Below are 25,595 nucleotides of genomic sequence, written 5' to 3' on the forward strand. Positions count from 1 at the left end.
CGTGCTTTCCGCCATTTTGTGCAAAATGGCCGCCGTACTTGCCGCCCTTTTGTCCAAGACTGTCGCCGTCCTTGCCGCCATTTGTCCAAAAGGGCAGTCGGACTCGTGCCCATTTTGTCCAAGATAGCTGCCGTACTTGCCGTCATACCGGGTTAGCGTAAATTCATATACATGATGTATATTATAAATTCAAGTTGTTGTTGTACTAGTAGTTGTTATGGTGGTGGTCTAAATAAAGAGATTGCCACTCTGTGATCACTCTGAGGTGTCTGGGCGCTTTCTGGGATCACTTGTTGCACCCTGGGATCACTCTTGTGTGACCGTGTGCAATCCGGGATCCCTGGGTGCACTCTGCGATGAATCTGGATTGACAGCGTGCAATCTGGGATCTATATTTGCACTCTGGATCACTCCGGGGTGACTGGTTGCACTCTGGGATCCCTGGGTGCACTTTGGGAACACTCTGGGGCGACTCAGTGCACTCTGCGGCCAATGTGGGGTCACTGGGACATTCGGGGGTCACTGTCGGATTACTGAGGACACATTTTGTCCCAGTTGTCGGCCGTACTTGCCTCCATTTTGTACAAGGTGGCGGCCATACTTGCCGTTATGCTGGCTTTGTGTATATATATATATATATAGAAAATATGTATTTTAGGAATACAAGTTGTTGTTGTTGTTTTTGGTGGTCTAAATATAAAGACTGCCACTCTGGCATTAATCTGGGATGATTGGGTGCAGTCTGGGATCACTGGGTGCACTCTGGGACCCCTGGGAGCACTCCAGGATAACTCTGGGGTGACTGCGTGCAATGTCGGATAATTCTGGATTGACTGGATGCATTCTGGGTCACACAGTGCTGACTGGGTGCACTCTGTGTTCCCGCTGTGTAATCTGTGATCATTCTGGCTTGACTGGGTGCAGGCTTGCATCCCTGTGTGAACTCAGGGTTTACTCTGGGGTGACTGGGTGCGCTCTGTTGTACTGAGGGGACACTGGGAAATTCTGGGGTCACTGTGGTATCACTGGGGACATTCTGAGCGGTACTTGCAGGCATTTCGACAAGGATGGCTGCCGTACTCGCCGTTAATTTGACCAAGATGGCGGCAGTACTTTCGATTATTTTGTCCAAGATGGCCACTGCACTTGCCGCCATTTTATAGAAGATGTCTGCACTAATTGGCGCCATTTTGTCCAAGATGGCCGCCGTAATTGCCGCCATTTCGTCCAAGATGGCCGACGTACTTCCAGACAATTTGTCCAAGATGTCCGCCGTATTTGCAGCACCTTTGTGCAAGATGGCCGCCGTTCTTGCCGCCATTTCATCGAAGATGGTCACTGTAATTGCATCCATTTTGTCGAAGATGGCCGCCGTACTTGCCGCCTGTTTGTCCAAGACGGCGACAGTATTTGCCGCCATTTTGTCCAAGATGGCCGCCGTACTTGCTGCCACTTTGTCCAAGATGGCCGCCGAACTTGCCGCCATTTTGTCCAATTTGGCCACTGCGCTTGCCGCCATTTTATAGAAGATATCTGCACTGCTTGGCGTCATTTCGACCAAGATGAATGCCGTACTTGCCGCCATTTTGTCCAAGATGGCCTCCATACTTGCTGCCTATTTTGTTCAAGATGGCCACCGTACTTGCCACCATTTTGTCAAAGATGGCCCCCGCACTTCCCTCAATTTTTTCAAAGATGGCTGCCGTACATGTTGCCATGCTGGCCTTGTTTAAATACAGGCATATGTTGATACAAAATAGTTATACGTATCATAGATACAAGTTTTTGTAGTAGTAGTTGTTATCGTAGTGGTCTAAATATAAAGACTGCCAATCTGGGATCAATCTGGGATGACGGCGTGCAATCTGGAATCTCTAGGTGCACTCTGGGATCACTCCGGGTTGACTGGGTGCACTCTGGGATCCCTGGATGCAATCTGAATTCAATCTGCGGTGACTCGGTGCACTCTGGGGTCACTGTGGGCTCACTGGGATATTCTGGGTTCACCGTCGGATCACTGAGGACACTCTGTGCGGTGCTTGCCACCATTGTGTCCAAGATAGCTGTGTACTTCCCTCCAATTTGTCCAAGATGGCTGCCGTAATACACACACACACATATATATATATATATATATCATATATATATGAAACATGCAAATATAAATACAAGTTGTTGTTGTAGTAGTTGTGGTGGTGGTCACTCTGGGATCAGTCTGGGTTGACTGAGTGCAGTCTGGGATCACTGGGTGCAATCTGGAATCCATGGGCGCACTCCAGCATCACTCTGAGTTGATTGCGTGCAATCTCGGATAATTCTGGATTGACTGGATGCGTTCTGGTTCACACAGTGCTGACTGGGATCATTCTGGATTCACTGGACACACATTGGGTGCACTCTGGGTTCCCTGCGTGCAATCTGGGATCACTCTCGCTTGACTCTTTGCACTCTGGGATCCCTGTGTGAAATCAGGGATCACTCTGGGGTGACTGGGTGCACTCTGGTGTACTCTAGGGGTCATTGGGACATTTTGGATTCACTGAGGAATCACTTGGGGACACTGTGCTCAGTATTTGCCAACATTTTGTCCATCATGGCTGCCTATATGCCGCCGTTTTGTCCAAAATGGCTGACGTACTTGCTGACCTCTTGTCCAAGATGACGGCCATAATTGCCGCGGTTTTGTCCAAGATGGCGGCCGTGCTAGGAGGCATTTTCTCGCAGATGGCCACTGTAAATGGCGCCACATTGTCCAAGATGGCCAGCATATTTTCTGCTATTTTGTACAAGATGGCTGCCGTTCTTGCCGTCATTTTTTTGTAGTTGGCGGCTGTACTTGCCCCCATTCTCTCCAAGATGGCAACGTACTTGCGGCCATTTTGTCAAAGATGGCCGCCGTACTTGCCGGCTTTTTGTCCCAGACGGCCACACTATTTGCGGCCATTTTGTCCAAGATAGCCACTTTAATTGCATCCATTTTGTCCAAGATGGCTGCAGTATATGCCGCAATTTTGTCCAAGTTGGCCGACGAACTTGCCACCATATCGTCCAACATGGCCCGCCATACTTTCGGACATTTTGTACAAATGGCCACTGTAATTGCCGCCATTTTGTGCAGGATGGCCGCCGTACTTGTCACCGTTTTGTCCAAGTTGGCAGCCTTACCTGCCGCCATGTTGTCTAAGATGGCCGCCGTACTTGCCGCCATTGTGTCCAAGTTGTCCGTTATACTTGAGGCCATTTTGTCTAAAATGTCCACGTACTTGCTGCTATGTTGTCCAACCGAGCAGCCGTTCTTGCCGTCATTTTGTGAAAGATAGCCGCCGTACTTGCAGCAATTTTGTCCAACATGGCCGCTGTACTTTCGGCCATTTTGGACAAGATGGCCGACGTACTTGCCACCAATTTTTCCAAGATGGCCACCATATTTGCGACTATTTTGTCCAAGATCGTGCCATTCTTGCCGCCATTTTTTCGAAAATGGCCGCTGTACATGCGGCCATTTTGTCCTAGGCGGCTGCCGGACATACCGTAATTTTGTCCAAGATGGCCTGCATATTTACAGCCATTTTGTCCAAGATGGCCGCCGTACTTGCTGCCAATTTATGCAAGATAGCTACTGTACTTGCTGCTCTTTTGCACAAAATGGCTGCCGTTTTCGCCGCCATTTTGTCCAAAAATGCCCGCCGTACTTGTCTCCATTTTGTCCTAGATGGCCGCCATACTTGCGTCCAATTTGTCCAAGATGGCTGCCGTTCTTGCCGCCATTATTTCGAAGATGGCCACTGCACTTGCGTCCATTTTGTCCAAGACGGCTGCCGTACATGCCACCATTTTTTGCAGGGTGGCAGCCACACTTGCGGTCACTTTGTCCATTGTGGCCACCATACTTGCGTCAATTTTGTCCAAGGTGGTTGCTGTGATTGCCGCCATTTTATCCAAGATGGCTGCCATTCTTGCCGCCATGTTGGCCTTGTGTAAATATACATATATATATCATATATATATACAATAAATACAAGTTGTTGTAGTAGTAGTGGTTGTGGTGTTAGTCAAAATATAAAGACTGCCAAACTGGGATCAATCTGGGGTGACTGGCTGCACTCAGGAATCCCTGGCTGCACTCTGGGATCACTCGGGGTGCAATCTGGGATCCCTGGATATACTCTGCGATCAGTCTCGGGTGACTGGTTGCACTCTGGGATCACTCGGTGCACTCTGAATTCACTCTGGTGTCACTGGGACCATTGTGATATTACTGGGGACAATCTGCGCGGTACTTGCTGCCATTTCGAACAAGACGACTGCCGTACTCGCCGCTGATTTGTCCAAGATGGCTTCGGTACTTTGGGGCAATTTTGACCAAGGTGACCACCATAACCAATACAACTTGTTGTTGTTGTATTTGCAGTTGTTGCGGTGCTCTAAATATAAAGACGACAACTCTGGGATCACTCAGGGGTGACCGATGCCACCCCCAGAGGGGTCCAACCAAGGCCTTCTTCTCTGGAGGGGACTGATGGAGGCCAACGTCAGAGCGGCTGACTGACACCTCCCCCAGAGGGGACCGACCAAGCCTTCCCACAAAGGGGACTAACCGAAGCCTCCTCTCCAGACTGGACTCGAGGCCGCCCCCAGAGGGGACTGACTGAGGCCTCCTGCAGAGGGGACCGACCAAAGACTTCTCCAGGGGTGACGAAATGAGGCCTCCTGCCAGACCTCCTCCACAAGTTGCACCCAAACAGGGCCCACGTGAGTTCGGTCTGTTTATTGCCCTGGGGTTAAATTTCCTCTCTGGGCCCTGGTTTTGGGGCCTCGGTTTAACATGTTCCTGTTTGATTGTGACCGTTGTGATTTAATCAGGTTAAAGCCTGGGGTTAAAGTAGCCCGGCCTGTAATGTTATACAAACACGTTAACCCAGTGTGAGACAAATAGGGGCTGAGAGGAGATTAACGTCTGAAACGTGAACCCCTGTACGGGCTTCGAGGGTTTGTTATAATCTCAAAATGATGCTTGTGTTTCGGGGAGATGGGACAACTTTGAGGGGATAGAGCGGCCATTTGAGGGGCTTTGAGGGAGTAAATGAGGAGAAACTGTTTCCAGTGGCATGGGGTCGGTCACCAGAGGACACAGGTTCAAAATAATTGTCAAAAGAGCCAGAGGTGACATGAGGAAGGATTTTTTTATTATGCAGCGAGTTGTAATGATCTGCAATTCACTGCCTGAAAGGGAGGTGGAAGCAGATTCAATGGTAACTTTCAAAAGGGAATTAGATAATTCCTGGAAAAGGAAAACTGGGTTGGCCACGGGGAAAGATCAGGGTAATGGGACTATCTGGTTAGCTTTTAAAAAGTGCCGACACCGGAAAGATGGGCCGAATGTCTTCCTTTTGTGATGTTTCATTCTGTGATTTTGCGGCAGGCTCACGTTGATCATTTTGGGGCAGTTGCATGGCGGCCATTTTAAGTTGCATGTCGCGAGGCCATTTTGTGGGGACCCAGCTGAGCTCATTTGCTCACAGTCCGTCTCATCATTTTGTGTGAACTGCACATCCAGTCTCCCGAGTAAGACCCCCCCCCCCCCCGCACAACACACACACACAGAGTTCACTGGACCAAACAGTCACATCTGCAATGCCGCTTGGAGGAGGAGGGATGTAATTTCAATGATCTTTTATTCAATGATTTACGACACTAACACCATTTTTAAAAAAAATAACAAGACCAGGCCTGAGCTGAACTAAGCGGTGGAGTTTTATGAACACAGCACACAGACAACAACTTACATTTATATTGCACATTTATGGGAGTAAAACATCTGAGGGCGCTTCACAGGAGCGAATCCTATTACACCGAGCAACCCAAGGAGGTCATGGACAAGTGTGAAAAACCTTGGTGAAAGAGGCAGGTTTTAAGGTGCGTCTCAAAGGAAGAGAGGGACATGGAGAGGTTTAGGGAGGGTATTCCAGAGCTGAGGGCCCAGGCAGCTGAAGGCACGGCCATCAATGGTGGAGCAATGGCAGTGGGAGATGTGCCAGAGGCCAGAATTGGAGGAAAGGGGAGGATTTGTCGGGACACTTGTTGCAGAGTCCGAATCCTCACTGGAAGAGACACACACTGTGCATTAGGAAACAAGTTACCTTGGCCCCTCCTGTCTGTACATTGAACAAATGTCCCACTGCAGCGCACACTGAGCCCCACCCTGGGCCCTTCCTGGCTGTTCATTCACCCAGTTTCCCACTGCAGCCGAGACTGAGCCTCAAGCTGGACCCTTCCTGTCTGTACATTGAACAGTGTCCCACTGCAGCCCAGACTGAGACCCACCCTGGGCGTATCCTGTCTGTGCATTGACTCAGTGTCCCACTGCAGCCCAGACTGAGCCCCACACTGGGCCCTTCCAGTCTGTGCACTGACCCAGTGTCCCACTGCAGCCCAGACTAAGCCCACCCTGGGCCCTTCCTGTCTGTACATTGACCCAGTGTCCCACTGCAGCCCAGACTGAGCCCCACCCTGGGCCCTTCCTGTCTGTGCACTGACCCAGTGTCCCACTGCAGCCCAGACTAAGCCCACCCTGGGCCCTTCCTGTCTGTACATTGACCCAGTGTCCCACTGCAGCCCAGACTGAGCCCCGCCCTGGGCCCTTCCTGTCTGTATTTTACCCAGTGTCCCACTGCAGCCCAGACTGAGCCCCACCCTGGTCCCTTCCTGTCTGTACATTGACCCAGTGTCCCACTGCAGCCCAGACTGAGCCCCACCCTGGTCCCTTCCTGTCTGTACATTGACCCAGTGTCCCACTGCAGCCCAGACTGAGCCCCACCCTTGGCCCTTCCTGTCTGTACATTGACCCAGTGTCCCACTGCAGCCCAGACTGAGCTCCACCCTGGGTCCTTCCTGTCTGTTCATTCACCCAGTTTCCCACTGCAGCCCAGACTGAGCCTCACCCTGGACACTTCCTGTCTGGACATTGAACAGTGTACCACTGCAGCCCAGACTGAGCCCCACCCTGGGCGTATCCTGTCTGTGCATTGACTCAGTGTCCCACTGCAGCCCAGACTGAGCCCCACCCTGGGCGTATCCTGTCTGTGCATTGACTCAGTGTCCCACTGCAGCCCAGACTGAGCCCCACACTGGGCCCTTCCTGTCTGTACTTAGACCCAGTGTCCCACTGCAGCCCAGACTGAGCCCAACCCAGGGAACTTCCTGTCTGTTCATTTACGCAGTGTCGCACTGTAGCCCAGAGAACGCCACACCCTGGGGCCTTCCTGCCTGCACATTGACCCAATGTCCCACTGCAGCACAGACTGAGCCCCACCCTGGGTCATTCCTGTCTGTACACTAACCCAGTGTCCCACTGCAGCCCTGAGTGAGCCCGACCCTGGGCCCTTCCTGCCTGTACATTGACCGAGTGTCCCACTGCAGCCGAGACCAAGCCCCACCCTGGGACCTTCCTGTCTGTTCATTCACCCAGTTTTCCACTGCAGCCCAGACTGAGCCTCACACTGGACACTTCCTGTCCGTACATTGAACAGTGTCCCACTGCAGCCCAGACTGAGCCCCACACTGAGCCCTTCCTGTCTGTACTTTGAAACAGTGTCCTACAGCAGCCCAGACTGAGCCCCACCATGGACCATTCCAGTCTGTACATTGACCCAATGTCCCAATGCAGCCCAGAATGAGCCCCACCCTGGTCCCTTTCAGTCTGTACATTGACCCAGTGTCCCACTGCAGCCCAGACTGAGCCCCACCCTGGGCGTCTCCTGTCTGTGCATTGACCCAGTGTCCCACTGCAGCCCAGACTGAGCCCCACCCTGGGTCCTTCCTGTCTGTTCATTCATCCTGTGTCCCACTGCAGCCCAGACTGAGCCCCACCCTGGGCCCTTTCTGTCTGTACATTGACCCAGTTTCCCACTGCAGCCCACACTGAGCCCCACCCTGTGTCCTTCCTGTCTGTTCATTCACCTTGTGTCCCACTGCAGCCCCGTCCGTGCCCCACACTGAGCCCTTCACGTCTGCACATTGACCCAGTGACCCACTGCAGCCCAGACTGAGCACCACCCTGGGCCCTTCCTCTCTGTACATTGACTCAGTGTCCCACTGCAGCCCAGACTGAGCCCCACCCTGGGCCCTTCCTGTCTGTACATTGACCCAGTGGCCCACTGCAGCCCAGACTGAGCCCCACCCTGGGCGCTTCCTGTCTCCACATTGACCCAGTTTCAGACTGCAGCCCAGACTGAGCCCCACCTTGGGCCCTTCCTGTCTTTCATTGACCCAGTGTCCCACTACAGCCCAGACCGAGCCCCACCCTGGTCGTCTCCTGTCTGTGCATTGACCCAGTGTCCCACTGCAGCCCAGACTGAGCCCCATCCTGGGTCCTTCCTGTCTGTTCATTCATCCTGTGTCCCACTGCAGCCCAGACTGAGCCCCATCCTGGGCCCTTTCTGTCTGTACATTGACCCAGTGTCCCACTGCAGCCCAGACTGAGCCCCACCCTGTGTCCTTCCTGTCTGTTCATTCACCCTGTGTCCCACTGCAGCCCCGTCCGTGCCCCACACTGAGCCCTTCATGTCTGCACATTGACCCAGTGTCCCACTGCAGCCCAGACTGAGCACCACCCTGGGCCCTTCCTGTCTGTACATTGACCCAGTGTCCCACTGCAGCCCAGACTGAGCCCCACCCTGGGCCCTTCCTGTCTGTACATTGATCCAGTGCCCCACTGCAGCCCAGACTGAGCCCCACCCTGGGCGCTTCCTGTCTCCACATTGACCCAGTTTCCGACTGCAGCCCAGACTGAGACCCACCTTGGGCTCTTCCTGTCTTTCATTGACCAGTGTCCCAATGCAGCCCAGACTGAGCCCCACCCTGGGCCCTTCCTGTCTGTACATTGACCCAGTGTCCCACTGCAGCTCAGATTGAGCCCCATCCTGGGCCCTTCCTGTCTGTACATTGACCCAGTGTCCCACTGCAGCCCAGACCCAGCCCCACCCTGGGCCCTTTCTGTCCGTACATTGACCCAGTGTCCCACAGCAGCCCAGACTGAGCACCACCCTGGGCCCTTCCTGTCTGTACATTGACCCAGTGTCCCACTGCAGGCCAGACTGATCTCCACCTTGGGCCCTTCCTGTCTGTACATTGACCCCGTGCCCCACTGCAGCCCAGACTGAGCCCCACCCTGGGGCCTTTCTGTCTGTACATTGACCCCGTGCCCCACTGCAGCCCAGACTGAGCCCCACCCTGGGGCCTTTCTGTCTGTACATTGACCCAGTGTCACACTGCAGCCCAGACTGAGCCCCACCCTGTGTCCTTCCTGTCTGTTCATTCACCCTGTGTCCCACTGCAGCCCCGACCGTGCCCCACACTGAGCCCTTCCTGTCTGCACATTGACCCAGTGTCCCACTGCAGCCCAGACCCAGCCCCACCCTGGGCCCTTTCTGTCTGTACATTGACCCAGTGTCCCACTGCAGCCCAGACTGAGCACCACCCTGGGCCCTTCCTGACTGTACATTGACCCAGTGTCTCACTGCAGCCCAGACTGAGCCCCACCCTGGGCCCTTCCTGTCTGTACATTGACCCAGTGTCCCACTGCAGCCCAGAATGAGCCCCACCCTGGGCCCTTCCTGTCTGTACATTGACCCAGTGTCTCACTGCAGCCTGGAATGAGCCCCAACCTGGGCCCTTCCTGTCTGTACATTGACCCAGTGTCCCACTGCAGCCCAGATTGAGCCCCACCCTGGGCCCTTCCTGTCTGGACATTGACCCCGTGTCCCACTGCAACCCAGACTGTGCCCCACCCTGGGCCCTTCCTGTCTGTACATTGACCCAGTGTCCCACTGCATCCCAGACTGAGACCCACCCTGGTCCCTTCCTGTCTGTACATTGACCCAGTGTCCCACTGCAGCCCAGACTGAGCCCCACCCTGTGTCCTTCCTGTCTGTTCATTCACCCTGTGTCCCACTGCAGCCCCGACCGTGCCCCACACTGAGCCCTTCCTGTCTGCACATTGACCCAGTGTCCCACTGCAGCCCAGACCCAGCCCCACCCTGGGCCCTTTCTGTCTGTACATTGACCCAGTGTCCCACTGCAGCCCAGACTGAGCACCACCCTGGGCCCTTCCTGACTGTACATTGACCCAGTGTCTCACTGCAGCCCAGACTGAGCCCCACCCTGGGCCCTTCCTGTCTGTACATTGACCCAGTGTCCCACTGCAGCCCAGAATGAGCCCCACCCTGGGCCCTTCCTGTCTGTACATTGACCCAGTGTCTCACTGCAGCCTGGAATGAGCCCCAACCTGGGCCCTTCCTGTCTGTACATTGACCCAGTGTCCCACTGCAGCCCAGATTGAGCCCCACCCTGGGCCCTTCCTGTCTGGACATTGACCCCGTGTCCCACTGCAACCCAGACTGTGCCCCACCCTGGGCCCTTCCTGTCTGTACATTGACCCAGTGTCCCACTGCATCCCAGACTGAGACCCACCCTGGTCCCTTCCTGTCTGTACATTGACCCAGTGTCCCACTGCAGCCCAGACTGAGCCCCACCCTGGGCCCTTCCTGTCTGTACATTGACCCAGTGCCCCATTGGGGACCATCCAGCCCCGGATATCCTGCAGAATCAGCTCTGTGGGACCGGGTGACTGAGTCTCGTGACCCTGTCGCTGGGCCTCTGACGTCACAATGGGAGACGACGCTCGCTCAGCTCGAGCTGGAAACCGTTAAAGGGCCGTTTGGATTTCAACCTGGAGCGCGGCCGGTTAAAGGGGAGGGACAGAGAATCGGCCAAAAATATTCATATAATGAGACCAGGAATGGCAATAAATTGAAATGTTCATATCATGAGACCAGTAATGGTAATAAATTGAAATGTTCATATAATGAGACCAGGAATGGTTATAAATTGAAATGTTCATATAATGAGACCAGGAATGGTTATAAATTGAAATGTTCACTCTCCCACACTCAGTCCGGGTCTGGATTCCCGCAGTGACTCCAGGTGTCTCTTTCCGTTTGGACTGAACTGATTCCCCCACAGCCTGAAATAGATTAAAGATTAAACAGGAAATAAACAGATTGAACAACAGTGTAAATAACAGGGAGACTGGGGTTAATATTTCAATAATAATTGCAGACAAATATTACCCATAAAAGGCACTGAAACGCATTGATATTTTAATTATTATATTAAACATTAACACAAACACTCACCCGATCCACTCCAGACTCCTGCAGGTCAGTATGAGGGAGCGGAGAGTGGGGACAGATCGGTCTGTGAAGGAGTTTGATCCCAGGGACAGACCCGTCAGTGACCGGTTTGTACTGAGAGCGGAGACGAGATAATCGGTACAAGAATCTGTGAGACCGACATCATCCAGACTGGGGATCAGAGAGAGAGAAATGACAGGAATCATGGTAAATCCACAGTATTTATTTGTATTACTACTTGTACTGACATTACTGTACCGTGTTCGGCATCCAGTTATTATAAACACAATCTCACACAGTCTGATACTTACCCCAGTTCCTGTATTTTACAGTCTGGCTTCCTCAGAGCCGCAGACAGTAGTTTCACTCCTGAATCTCCTAGTTTATTATCACTCAGGTCCAGAACCGTCAATGACCGGTTTGTAGTGAGAGCGGATGCGAGATCCTTGGTACAATAAACTGTGAGATCGTTATCCCATAACCTGGAGATGAGAGAGAGAGAGAGAGAGAAATAGATTACAGCAATCAAAGAAAATTCCCAGTATTTATCTTTTTTTTTATTCGTTCACGGGATGTGGGCGTCGCTGGCGAGGCCAGCATTTATTGCACATCCCGAATTGCCCCTTGAGAAGGTGGTGGTGAGACGCCTTCTTGAACCGCTGCAGTCCGTGTTGTGACGGTTCTCCCACAGTGCTGTTAGGAAGGGAGTTCCAGGATTTTGACCCAGTGATGATGAAGGTACGGCGATATATTTCCAAGTCGGGATGGTGTGTGACTTGGAGGGGAACGTGCCGGTGGTGTTGTTCCCATGTGCCTGCTGCTCTTGTCCTTCCAGGTGGTCGAGGTCGCGGGTTTGGGAGGTGCTGTCGAAGAAGCCTTGGCGAGTTGCTGCAGTGCATCCTGTGGATGGTACACACTGCAGCTACAGTGCGCCGGTGGTGAAGGGAGTGAATGTTTAGTGCGGTGGATGGGGTGCTGATCAAGCGGGCTGCTTTATCTTGGATGGTGTCGAGCTTCTTGAGTGTTGTTGGAGCTGCACTCATCCAAGCACTGCACTCATCTGTGGTATTATTACTTACTGCAGTTTCTGTAGTTTACAGTCCGGGTTCCTCACAGCCGCAGACAGTAGTTTTACTCCTGAATCTCCCAGTTTATTATTACCCAGGTTCAGAACCGTCAGTGACCGGTTTGGACTGAGAGCGGAGGAGAGATCATCGGTACAAGAACCTGTGAGACCGTTAGCCCATAACCTGGAGATCAGAAAGAGCAAGCCAGAGACAAGTCGAGATAACAGGATTCAGAGTAAATTCCCAGTATTTATTTAAATTATTATTACTATACTGACATTAATATACCGTGATCAGACATCCAGTTATTATAAACACAATCTCACACAGTCTGATACTTACTCCAGTTTCTGTATTTTACAGTCCGGGTTCCTCAGAGCCGCAGACAGTAGTTTCACTCCCGAATCTCCCAGTTCATTTCTCCCCAGACTAAACACAACCAGACAGAGAGTGAGAAACAAACTGAATCCAATCCCCGATCTGACACAATTTCTCTCTGATATTACAGGAAGCACTGAAAAACCTTCAGGAAATTAATAACCAGATTTCCCTGTCACTGACAATGAATCTCACTCTGTCCAACTCCCCATATATTCAGGGACTGTCAGTAAATGTATTTAATAAATAAAGTGCTGTCTGTGTGAAGCCTTCAAATGTCCCTCAGTCCGGTCTCATTCCCTGATGATCAAAATTACCCTCATGGAGGTCAGTGACTTGTCCCGTCATGTTTTGGGAAACTTGTCTCATTTCTGCTGCTTCTTAAATCCCAGATTTTATGTTAATGGGGTGATTTTCCCCAAATTAAATGATAAAGTGGTGATTACCTGTACTTTGTGCAGTATTATATTAATCTGTATAATATCTCGGGGTGAGTTATATTGTGAATCGGTACTAACGGCTGCTGTAAAATCCATCCCCCAGGATTTTATGTGACAAGGAGAGTTTATTCTGTCCTTTTACATGTTTTAAATGTTTCTTTACTGCTCGTTTGTAGGGGAGGGGAGTCTCTCTCTTTATTCCCATTATACTCGCTCTACATTTATTTAAGGTGTTACGGGCCCGACAGTTACTGGGGAATTTTCTGAAGTTCCCTCCCCGAGCGGGACCTCACACACAGGGGGCAGATTATGGGAAATTCCCGGGTTCACTGCCTCTGGTTAACCCAGGAGCCTCCCGCTGTGTGTGAGGCCCCACAGCTGGCCGGTGTGTGTCTGTACTCCTGGGCTAATACCCCACAACCCGTTAGATTTCAACCTTTTTAACCGGCAGATTTTAGTTCCCAAATCCCACTGAAGTGTCGGCCTGGATTAGTGAGCGAGGGGCCTGAATCCACGACCTTCTGACTCAGAGGCATGAGTGCTGCCATCTGGGTGAAGAGATGGTGGATGTATTGGAGAGTGCGAAGGGCTGGGTCATTGATGAGTTATGATAACGGACCGACATCCTGTGGGGAAAGCTCAGCTCGCCCACTGGCGGTTGACTGCCCGAAAGCTGTGTTTTGCTCTTTGTTAATGAATGTTTGGTGTTTCTGCTTCCCTCTCCTAAACACGTTGACAGTCCGGTGACTGTCACTTGCCCCCACACCTCGGTAAGAGGGTGGGATACTCCGTCACACAGACTGCTGCAGTTAGTGTCGGTCTACGTGTAAGTCACAGTGAGAAGGAGCCTCTTCAATGGACGTATCTCAGGCAGTGAGAAAAACAGCAATAAATATCATTTATTGCAATTAAATTATCAGACTCTTTCAGTGACCTGTATTTACTGATCCGATAAAGACTCAAAAATCCCTACTTGTTCACAAGGATCCATTTTAGATTCTCCAGTCCTTCGGGAATTATTAATCGATCATCTTATCATTTGTCATATTTGTGTTGAATCTGCTTCTCTCTGGTTTAACTGAACTGTTTGTTTCCCTTCATTACGGAGCAACAATACAATCCGTGACTGTTCCACAATTGGCCTAACAGTTAGAGACAAATAAATAGTTACCTCAACTCCCGGCATTTGTGCAGTGCGGGTCCCAGCCGCTGGAGTCCTTCACACCGAATCGAACCGTATTCTAGATTGAGGTGTTTTATTGTATCACAGAGTCCAATAACACGAGACAGCACCGCACAGTCAATCGGGGTCAGTCGTAATCCATTAAATCTGAGTGTTTCCACAGATCCCACTGTGACCCGAACCAGTGTTTGATTCTGAGACTCAAACAGGTAGTGGAATGTGTTCAGGAGGTCCCTTTGACCAGTTTCACTCTCTGTGTTTCCAATCTCTCCTTCAACCTTCTCCTTCACCCAGTCAATCACTCCGCAGATTGTTCGATGAAGAAATGGACCCAGAAACTCCTCCAGGGGCCGAGCTGACTGTGAGGAGGAGAGACCAACAACAAAACGGAGAAATATCTCAAATCTCCCATCTTCCTTGCTGTGGGCTTCACTGAGGAGTTTCCGGATGTCACCAGGATCTGGAGTCAGGAATTGTGCGAGTGCGGCTACAAACTCTTGGATGGTGAGGTGCGGGAATGTGTAAACCACACTCTGGGAAGAATCATTTCTCTCCAAAAGTTCCATCATGAACCCAGACAGGAACTGGGAAGGTTGCAGATTGTACTTGATCAAATCTCCATTTCTAAACACAATCTTCTTCTCCGAGACTCCTGTGAAGGCCATCTCACCGATCTTCAGTAACACATCACGGGGGGATTCAATCTCTCGGCCATGGTTTTTCAGAATGTTGTAAATATAGTAGGAATATAGTTGGGTGATGGTCTTGGGAAGTCGCAGCTGTTTCCTGTCTCTTTGTGTGAAGAAGGGACCCAGTGACAGACCGAGGATCCAGCAGTAGGAAGGGTTGTAACACATGGTGTACAGGATCTCGTTCTCCTCCACATGTTTGAAAACGGCTGCTGCCACCGACTGATCTTCAAAAAACTTTTTGAAATATTCCTTCCGTTCCTCACTATCAAATCCCAGGATTTCAGCGCAGACACTGATCTCAGCCTTTTCCAATAAACGTAATGCAGTGGGGCGGCTGGTCACTAGCACTGAACATCCTGGGAGCAGCTTGTGTTGTATTAAACTGTACACAATGTCAGACACTTTACAACGGCATTCGGGATCTGTGCACATGTGCTGAGGTTCTGTATTTCTCCGATTATCAGCAAAATCGATACTGTCCTTGAATTCATCTAAACCATCGAATATAAACAGTAATCCCTCAGGGTTCTTCCAGAGCTCTCCCAAAATATTCCTCAAGTAAGGATAGAAAATTAGTATCAGGTTCCACAGGTTTATGCTACAGTTTACAGCGTTTAACTCACGGAATTGAAAACTGAAAACAAATTGAAAGTGTGGGTATATTTTCCCAGTGGCCCAGTCATAAACAATCTTTTGTACCATTGTTGTTTTTCCAATCCCCGCGACTCCGCTCACTGCTGCTGAACTCCCAGATTTGGATTTTCTCCGGGAAAAACTGCTCTGGAACAGTTGATCAGTTCGGATTTTTTCCAGTTCTCTCCGGAGATGTTTCTTTCTCCACTCTTCATGGTCTCGGCCTCTTGCCAGCAGTTCATGTTCTACAAGTGTCCAATCTCGAACAGTAGAAATGACCGTTAGCTCAGTGTATAGAGTGACCAGCTGGACAATCTTAACCTTCTCCTTTATTAGGATCGTGTTCACTCTCAATGTCTCAGTTTGGACCCGGAGTGTTTCCTTGTGTTTCTGTTGAACATCTTCAATTAGAACAGACAGAAAGTGGTTCTCAATGTTAGTTGTATTGATATAAAAAACATTCTCAATGTCACTTTACTATTCAGTAAAATGTTCCGAGATTGAATTCACAGCTTCGATAGAGGTGCGAGCAGGAAATTAAACTCAGTTACTGAAAACTTCGCTTGAAAGTGAATAATGGCGGAGAAAAGTTTCAAATCCTCTCTTGATTCTAATATTTACTGAACATGGAGATTTCGATGAAGGTGATATTTTCCCTCTGATGATTAATACTATCAGCCCTGCCCTGTACCATGGACATATCATTACAAATCCAAACGTGATTCTGTTGCACGAAATTGAGGTTCCAGTAGAGTAATTTATGAAACCGTCAGTGGTGCTGACCCTCTGCGGAAATGGGAAATAGGTTATTGTGGGCATTGGGAGAGGGACAGATTGTGAATGGACAGAAGTTCCACTGTTATTGTATCAGGCCTCGGGCAGGTTATCTGGGATATTTTGGGCATTGGGAGAAGGAAAGATTGAATAGACAGGAGATAAATTGCTATAGTTTCAGGACTCGGGCAGGTTATTTGGTTATTACGTAGATTTCTATAGTCACCTCTTCAGGTAACGATTACTGCCATTCTGAAGGTACAGAGGGGATTCAGAATGATGATGTAAGGTATTCGGACTTTAGGTCCAGGGAATGGCGAGATGGTTTGGTGTATTTTGTTTGGGCAAGCGAATTTGGGATTGAAATGTTTCAATGGAATTCCCAACATTTGTAAGAACAGAAGAACATAAGAAATATAAGCAGGTGTAGGCCATACGGCCCCTCATTCATTAAGGTCATGGCTGATATACCCCAAATCCACTTGCCCACCCTGTCCACATATACATTGATTCAATTCGTGTCCAAAAATCTATCGATCTGATTCTTGAATATACTCATCGGAAACAGGAAACAGGCTCACAATCAACAAAATAATTAAATACGGAGAAGGGAAGTCAGTGTAACTTTCTCACCCAAAGGGCCAGAGAGCCTGGGAAGGAAACTGAAGGGGCTGTGTAAGTGGGGTCAAGAGATAATTGAACGTGTTTCTGTGGTTATACTGAGAGGAGGGGGAGGTGGGGTCATCTCTCTAGCAGGGACAGGCTTATTTGGGTCAAATGGCCTTCTCCTGTCTCGAATCATTCTCCTGTTATATTGTGTTTCAGAAATTGCGAACAATTTTTCAGCAATTTTACACCTGCATCGAATGTGCTTTTATAACAATCCTGTCATATCACCGATTACAGTTAAATATTCAACTACTGCCCACGTCACTCAGTGTAATGTCAAAGCAGAAAACATTCGCAGTTCATTTCAACTGTTCTCCCAATTATTTTACTCCGTTGTTTCATTTTGGTCTGAATTTCCTACAATGCAGGTTTGGGAAATTACAAATCTGTTTCCATCAGTCATTCCATTGGATCTCAGAAGACCCCGAGTTAATGGACTATTCTTTGAGTTGAATAAGTTCTCTCTTTCACTGCCATTAGGAAGCCATCCCATAACTTCCGAATTACCCTGGAAATTGTCTTTCCCTCACATTTCTCCACGGATTAATGATCCATTGTGTGAAAATCCGCACATCATCTAAGATCAGATCGTACATTTTGAAGTCAGTGAAATGATAACATTTTTAATATTTCGCATTTCTCCACCTCGTTCCCTACAGGTGATTGTGAGCAGATTTGTAGGGGCGCACGTAAACGTCTGGCACAAAGCACTGCTCATTAATTGTGAGCCGAAAGCATCTGTGGGGCACATTGGAGTTGTGTGTAGGATGCACAATATATCAGGATCCTGCCAGGTGCGTATGGGGATTCACAGTCACAAGTCCAAGTCACACACCATCCCGACTTGGAAATATATCGCCGTTCCTTCGTCGTCGCTGTGTCAAAATCCTGGAACTCCCTTCCTAACAGCACTGTGGGAGAACCGTCACCACACGGACTGCAGCGGTTCAAGAAGGCGGCTCACCACCACCTTCTCGAGGGCAATTAGGGATGGGCAATAAATGCTGGCCTCGCCAGCGACGCCCACATCCCGTGAACGAATAAAAAAAAAGTGTATCAAGATCCTCCCAGGTATGAACGGTTTTTCACAACTGTTATCAATCAGCACCTGGATTAGCTGGAGTAATAAAACATCTGCAAATTTGCAAATAATTGAGAACAACGAATACGAACGGATCGCGCAGATCATTTGAAGATTATCAACTAATCAAAATCAAACTTTATTCCGTTCTCTCCAGCCTATCAACTTCTGATTCCCAGATTGTGACAATCTCGAAACAAAGGACTACAGTCAAACATTCTGATTCTCAGAAGTGAAATAATCGGTTTGAAATCTCCATTTCATCACTTACCTTTCAGGTGACAGGGTATTTCAGGTAAATCTGGTCCGATGTTCATATAATCAAATGGATCAGGACCTGTTTAAATCAATGAGCTTTCATGAAATCAGATCTGTGTAATATTTTAGTAAATTCTGCAGTGTTTCAATCTGAAATTGAATTCAGTGTGTGATTTTACCGTACCAAGTTCCTGCATCTCTTTCAGTATTTTGTCCAACTTTGGTACCGTATGGTGCATTTTCACAAAGGATTCCCACATCACCCTTCGGGCCCGAGAGCCTTTCTCCATCACCAGATTTAGGACAAGTTTGGAACTGTCCGCCCTGTTTCCCTTCTCCACGAGATCAACGACTTTCTGTAAAGAATAATAATTAATATACTGGTCCCTCCTTTTCCCAGTCCCACTTAAACTGTTTCCCTTTTGTTTTCAGTCCCACACAAGAGTTCTACCCGAACCGTTCCCCTGTCCTTTATACAAACACTGACCGCTCCACTGGGTATTTTCACCTCATCGTATCAGTGTTTCAGATTCACTGTATTTTCAGTTTGATCCATTTCTTTCCTATTTGACCTGTTTCTCTTCTGTAACATTCTATGATTCCAAGATCTGACATCTTGTTAGTTCTGTGATGTTTAAATAATCCAAACTCATTCTGTGTTCCTCACACTTACCCGATGTTCCTGTCCACTGAAATGCCTCTCGTATGTTAACAACGAGCTGACGCCCTCCACCCCCTCTTCAATCGCCTGTTCTAGTCTGTCCCGGTAGAATTTCGTCAACTGGAACAGTTGGTAATCGTCGCACTTTGTCAGGAACTCAGTGATTGCAGTGTTCGGATCTGTGAAAAAATGTGGTGAAAACTAAACACATTATCGACTTTCTATCCGGGCGACTACATTTCCTCTTATACCAAACGGCTGAAGCCTCCTGTGAGTCACATTATCGAACACCTTCTGAAAACCCATATACACCGCATGTGCTACATCCCATCGATCTATATGGTCACCTATCAACAAAGCTGTATAAAATTTTTCAAATTCGGCTTGTCTGCAGCAAATCAGTTCCTGCCTCCCCTGATCATCTCCTGTATCTCTAAATGTTCACTCATTCGACCTGGAATTACAGATTCGAGGAGTTTGCTCACTACTGATGGAGACTAATTGGTCTCCAGTTACCCGTTGACCGTCTCTCCTTATTTTATCAGATGTAAACAATTTTACAACACCAAGTTATAGTCCAGCAATTTTATTTTAAATTCACAAGCTTTCGGAGGCTACCTCCTTCCTCAGGTGAACGATGTGGTTTTATTAGAGACATTACTTGGGCTCCTTCAGTCCACCTGGATATTTTTAATAACAAACGAGGATTGAGAAATTGTGGTCAGGGTCCCTCCTATCTCCTCTCTGACTTCCTTTAACTGCCTCGGGTGTGTTATCTCTGGGCCCAGTGATTTATCCACCTCGGCGATGTTTCTCAGATCCAAATCCTTCTCTACAGTTATCTCTAACTCTGGCCCCACATCCTCCTCTCGTACACCAACATTTTCACTTCCACCATCATTGTTAGAAACTAAAGGAATTATTTTGTATCTCCTCTAAAACTTCATTCAGAACTAGTTTCTCCCAGTTCCCCATCTATCTCTCTTCCACTGATTACTCGTCTGCAAAACCCACTGAGAATTGTGCTATTTCCCTTCCTGTTGTTTAACTGCGTTCATATGGATTCCATGTTAACATAGCTCCCTGGAACATCCTTATGTTCTAAACCGCTCCACGCTATCTCTCTGTTCGCCTTTAAGACTCTCCTTAAAACCTATCTCTTTGGCCAAACTAAAATCTCCGTATTTGACTTGGTGTCATATTTTGTTTGATAATCGCTCCTGTGAAGCCCCTGGGTCGTTTTACTACGTTAAAGGCGCTATATAAATGCAATTTGTAATTGTTGGAGCTCTGTAATAGAACCTTTATTAATACTGGCGTCCATCACTATTTTTCTCTCCACTCAAAATGTTCTAACCAGGAACATTTCACGCTGAGTCCTGTGACAACTCAGGCCTTGTCTCACAGAAACGACATCATATTTCTTATGCTTCTGATTTTCCAAATGTGTTTGGGATGATTTGTAGATTCACAGAATTAACGCACAATCCGAACTCCGATTTTTTGGAATGTTGACCCGTTTTCGTTTCTTCTTTTTTTAAATCGCAAGTGAATTTCTCTCTCAATACTTCAAAACCTCCTAACTTTTTTCCTGCTAATACATTTTCATGATTTCATAAATCTTCCATTCCTGCTCCAACAGTTTTATTAATTCCACTCTCCAGTCTCAGACCCGGATATTTCCCACCTTCCTGTCATATCAGCAGAAACCCTCCCACTGCTCCAGTCGCCCATTCTGCAAAACCACTGTTGGTTGGTTCAGATCGTGACCGTCCCTCCCCTTCTCCCTGAACTCACTCTAGTCCACAAGACCATGACCCCTTCCCTCTTGCTCCAACCTTACTTCTACACATTGACCTGCCTCATATTTCCCTACTTAAGTGGCCGAGTGTAAAACAGTGGCACCCCATCCACCACCCTGAACATTCACTCCCTTCTCCGGCGCACTGTGGCTGCAGTGTGTACCATCCACAGGATGCACTGCAGCAACTCGCCAAGGCTTCTACGACAGCACCTCCTAAACCCGTAACGTCTACCACCTGGAAGGGCAAAGACAGCAGGCACATGGGAACAACACCACTTGCACGTTCCCCTCCAAGTCACACACCATCCCGAGTTGGAAATATATCGCCGTTCCTTCATCGTCACTGGGTTAAAATCCTGGTGCTCCCTTCCCAGCAGCACTGTGGGAGAGCCTTCACCACACGGACTGCAGCGGTTCAAGAAGGCGGCTGTCCACCACCTTCACAAGTGCAATTACGATTGGTAACATACTGGGTTATAAATAAATGCTGGCCTCGCCAGCGACGCCCACATCCCATGAACAAATAAAAAAACCACGGAGATCACCAGCTGGAGGCCTTGTTTTTTAGTCTGGACCTTGAATCTTAATATTCCCTCCATAAACGTATTGCTATCCTTGTTACTGGTTGCAACCATGACTATTCTCTGCTCTCCTTTCCCTCCCAGAGATGTTCCCACCCGTTCCAGCATGTTCTTCCATCTGGCACCCGGGAGGCAACTTACCGTTCGGAACCTGCTCAGGGCTGCATAAAAGTCTGTCTGTTCCCCTAACTATATAATCTCCCTCCACTATTGCTCTCCTATTTCTGTGTCCCATCTGCCTCTCACCCGCGCCCGACTCGGGATGCACCCCTGCTCCCCGATCTCACACTGTTACTCAGGAAGAGCATCCTCTGAGTCACTGTCTCTATCCACCTTACAGTCCCCAACACCAGGTATCTATTGGACAGTTCCAGTATTCAGGAGATCCCTCCACCTGTGACTGCACTGTCCCTCTCGATGGTCACTCACTTCCCCCTATCTACACAGTATCTGTGCAGTTACCTCTTCCTGTGTGAGCTGCAGGTTCTTGCTCGAGATCCGGACCCTTTGTCAGGACAGAAATTATAATTTGATGAATTTTCTGAACTTACCTGTGTCCATTCCCATTCTTGTTGAAGATGTTGGTTCTTCTCCCCTGTTTGGACCTTCAGCCATGGTGGTGACAGGCGTTCCCTGATTCTGATGCTCTGTAATAAATATAATATTAATAGGAGGGTTAGACAGAAGTATTAAAATGAGCAGGAGAACGTTCCCTTGTTAAACGTGATACCAAGTCCTTCCTCCCCCATCAGTACAACAGCTGATCGCTCTGGGATTGAGCATTCCACGAGTGTTATGATCAACACTCCACATTAGATGTGACACAGACAGCTGCCCAGTGAAATTCAGTGAGTCCCTCTGATTTCCAGAACCCAGTTCCAGACGTGCCCCCTTCGGCCGAAACGCTGCACTGGGAGGGCCCATTGGTGAGATTTACTCATACAGTTCAGGCCAGCACCAGCCTGATTAGGAACATAGGAGAAGGGGTAGAGCATTCAGCCGCTCGAGCATGTTCTGCCATTCAATGAGATCATGGCTGATCTGTATCCTAACTCCATCCACTCCTCTTGGCAAAATATCCCCTAATACCTTTGGTTGGTAAAAATCTATCGATCACAGATTTAAAATTATTAATTGAGCTAGCATCTACTGCTTTTTGCGACGGAGAGTTCCACACCTCTACAACCCTTTGCGTGAAGAAGTGTTTCCTCACTTCTCTCCTGAATGGCCTGGCTCTGCTTTTAAGGTTCTGTCCCCTTGTCCCAGAATCCCCCTCCAGCAGAAAAGGTTTCGCTCCATCTACCCGATCAACTCGTTTTAAAATCCTCAATCAAATCACCACTGAGCCTTCGATATTGCAGGGAATACAAGCCGAGTTTATATAATCTCTCCTCATAATTTAAGCCTTGGAGCCCTGGTAACATTCTGGTGAATCTGCGCTGCACTCCTTCCAAGGCCAATATATCCTTTCGACAATGCCGTGCCCTGAACTGTACACAGTTCTGAGGTAGTGAATATTCTGGAGGGAAATATGGAGCGGGCTGACCATTGATACATTAAATGACCCTTCACTCGGTTTTACACAGTCTGGGGCAATTGAATTATTTCATTTATAGATTTGTGCTTGATAGTTTAAATTTGTAGGAGGAAGATGGTGTATTCGACCGTATCAGACAGGTGGATAAGGCCAGGAAGTGATAGAGTACCGCGGTCACAGTTACAGAGGGCGAGAGAGAGGGATAAGGAAAGGGAGGGATAGAGTACCGCGGTCACAGTCACAGAGGGTGAGAGTGGGGGACAAGAACAGGAAGTGATAGAGTACCGCGGTCACAGTTACAGAGGGCGAGAGAGAGGGATAAGGAAAGGGAGGGATAGAGTACCGCAGTCACAGTCACAGAGGGTGAGAGAGGGGGATAAGGACAGGGAGGGATAGAGTACCGCTGTCACAGTTACAGAGGGCGAGAGAGAGGGATAAGGAAAGGGAGGGATAGAGTACCGCGGTCACAGTCACAGAGGGTGAGAGTGGGGGACAAGAACAGGAAGTGATAGAGTACCGCGGTCACAGTTACATAGGGCGAGAGAGAGGGATAAGGAAAGGGAGGGATAGAGTACCGCGGTCACAGTCACAGAGGGTCAGAGAGGGGGATAAGAACAGGGAGGGATAGAGTACCGCGGTCACAGTCACAGAGGGTGAGAGAGGGGTATAAGGAAAGGAAGTGATAGAGTACCGCGGTCACAGTCACAGAGGGCGAGAGAGGAGGATAAGGACAGGAAGTGATACAGTACCGCGGTCACAGTCACAGAGGGCGAGAGAGAGGGATGAGGAAAGGGAGGGATAGAGTACCGCGGTCACAGTCACAGAGGGTGAGAGAGGGGGATAAGAACAGGGAGGGATAGAGTACTGCTGTCACAGTCACAGAGGGCGAGAGAGGAGGATAAGGAAAGGGAGGGATAGAGTACCGCGGTCACAGTCACAGAGGGTGAGAGAGGGGGATAAGGACAGGGAGGGATAGATTACCGCGGTCATAGTCACAGAGGGTGGATAAGGACGGGGAGTGATAGAGTACTGCGGTCACAGTCATTGAGGGCGAGATTTGTGACGGTGATTTGGGCCACTTCATTGCTGAGGTCGGGGCGGAAACTTGATTGAATTGGTTCGATTATGGAGTTATGAGAAAGATGGGCAGATTTGGGAGGCAATGAATAATGGAGAGGGAAGGTAGGTTGGAGATGGTGATCCACATGTGTAACTATTCAGCCACGTTTCAAACTGGCCGTGTCTCTTTGATCAAACCCTCCACTGTGAAATACACAAGAGTAATTTGTGGGTTAATGTTATAGAAACAGGGAAACTCATTACACTGTCCATAACATCCCGCGGTCTCGGGCTGGGTAATTAGTGCGGGGCGACCGGAATCTCCCAGTTTCATCGGAGGGTTTCGCTCGTTGCAGGCTACAGAACTAAAGCAAAGCTTCCAATATTCTCATTTTACAAAACTGCTTCAGAAAATGCAGCCACTTCGCCATCTCTTTCTCTCAGTGAGGCTCTGTAACCTGGAGCTTGCCCTCTCACAGTCCCGTGCTGTTGTTCCACATTCCAGGCTGCCGATTCACTTCCTTGTGTGGTCACTGTTGAAGGCATTTTTTAAATTCTGCACCGGAAACACAGGACACCATAAGAACATAAAAAACAAGAAATAGGAGCAGGAGTAGTCCATACGGCCCCTCGAGCCTACTCCGTAGTTCAATATGATCATGGCTGATCTTCAATCGCAACTCCACTTTCCTACACGATCCCCATATCCATTGATTCTCCTCGAGCCCAAAAATCTATGCATCTCAGCCTTGAATATATTCAGTGACTAAACATCCACAGCCCTCTGGGGTCGAGAATTCCAAATATTCACGACCCTCTGTGGGAAGAAATTCCTTCTCATCTACTTCTTGAATGGCCAACCTCTTATCCTGCGACGATGCCCCCCAGCTGTAGACTCTCCAGCCAGGGGTCTTTAGTTTACTTTCAAATTCCATTTTCTCCCTTTTTTTCAATTTTTTGATCGTCCTTTGTTGGTTTCTGAAATTCTCCCAATCTCCAGGCTTATTACTCTTCTTCGCAACATTATAGGCCTCTTCTTTCAATCTAATACTCTCCTTAACTTCTTTACATTCCAATGGGCGGATCACTTATCCCGTGAAGTTTTTATTTCTCAACTGAATGTATACTTGTTGTGAATATTGAAATATTTCTTCAAATGTTTGCCACTGATTTTCAACTGTCAAACAATTTAATTTTATTTCCCTCTTTTCCTTTGACAACTCGCCTGTCATACCTATGTAATTGGCTTTATTTAATTTTAAGATTCCAGTTTCTGACTTTAGAACGTTTCTTTCAAACTCAATGTGAAATTCTATCATATTATGATCACTCTTCTCCAAAGGGTATTCTACTGTTAAATTTCTAATTAACCCAATCTCATTACATAATACAAGATCGAAAATAGAATGTTCCCTGGTCGGCTCCATGAAGTATTGCTCTTGGAAAACGTCTCGAATACATTCCATGAACTCGTCTTCAAAACTACCTTTGCCAATTTGATTTGCCCATTCTATATGCAGATTAAAGCCCCCATAATGACTGCATTTCCTTTGTTACAAGCTCCTGTTATTTCATGATTAATACTC

General features: G+C 48.6%; 2 protein-coding genes across 2 annotated transcripts in view; one reads left to right on the forward strand and one right to left on the reverse strand.

Moving 5' to 3' along the window:
* LOC137317691 (NACHT, LRR and PYD domains-containing protein 3-like) overlaps window positions 1-25,595 on the forward strand; it is a 174,022-nt gene that overhangs the window by 86,231 nt on the left and 62,196 nt on the right. The window lies entirely within an intron of this gene.
* Window positions 5,659-21,974, reverse strand: LOC137317697 (NACHT, LRR and PYD domains-containing protein 3-like). The gene is made up of 9 exons (XM_067980874.1): window positions 21,965-21,974; window positions 18,381-18,446; window positions 18,137-18,162; window positions 14,249-16,014; window positions 12,602-12,688; window positions 12,272-12,442; window positions 11,504-11,674; window positions 11,196-11,363; window positions 5,659-11,023 (listed from the first exon to the last, which is right to left on the reverse strand). Exons 1-9 carry the CDS (start codon window positions 21,972-21,974, stop codon window positions 10,936-10,938), a joined length of 2,553 nt encoding a protein of 850 aa, XP_067836975.1. The 3' UTR covers window positions 5,659-10,935.

This window comes from Heptranchias perlo, unplaced genomic scaffold, assembly GCF_035084215.1.
Source record: "Heptranchias perlo isolate sHepPer1 unplaced genomic scaffold, sHepPer1.hap1 HAP1_SCAFFOLD_63, whole genome shotgun sequence".
Taxonomy (NCBI): domain Eukaryota; kingdom Metazoa; phylum Chordata; class Chondrichthyes; order Hexanchiformes; family Hexanchidae; genus Heptranchias; species Heptranchias perlo.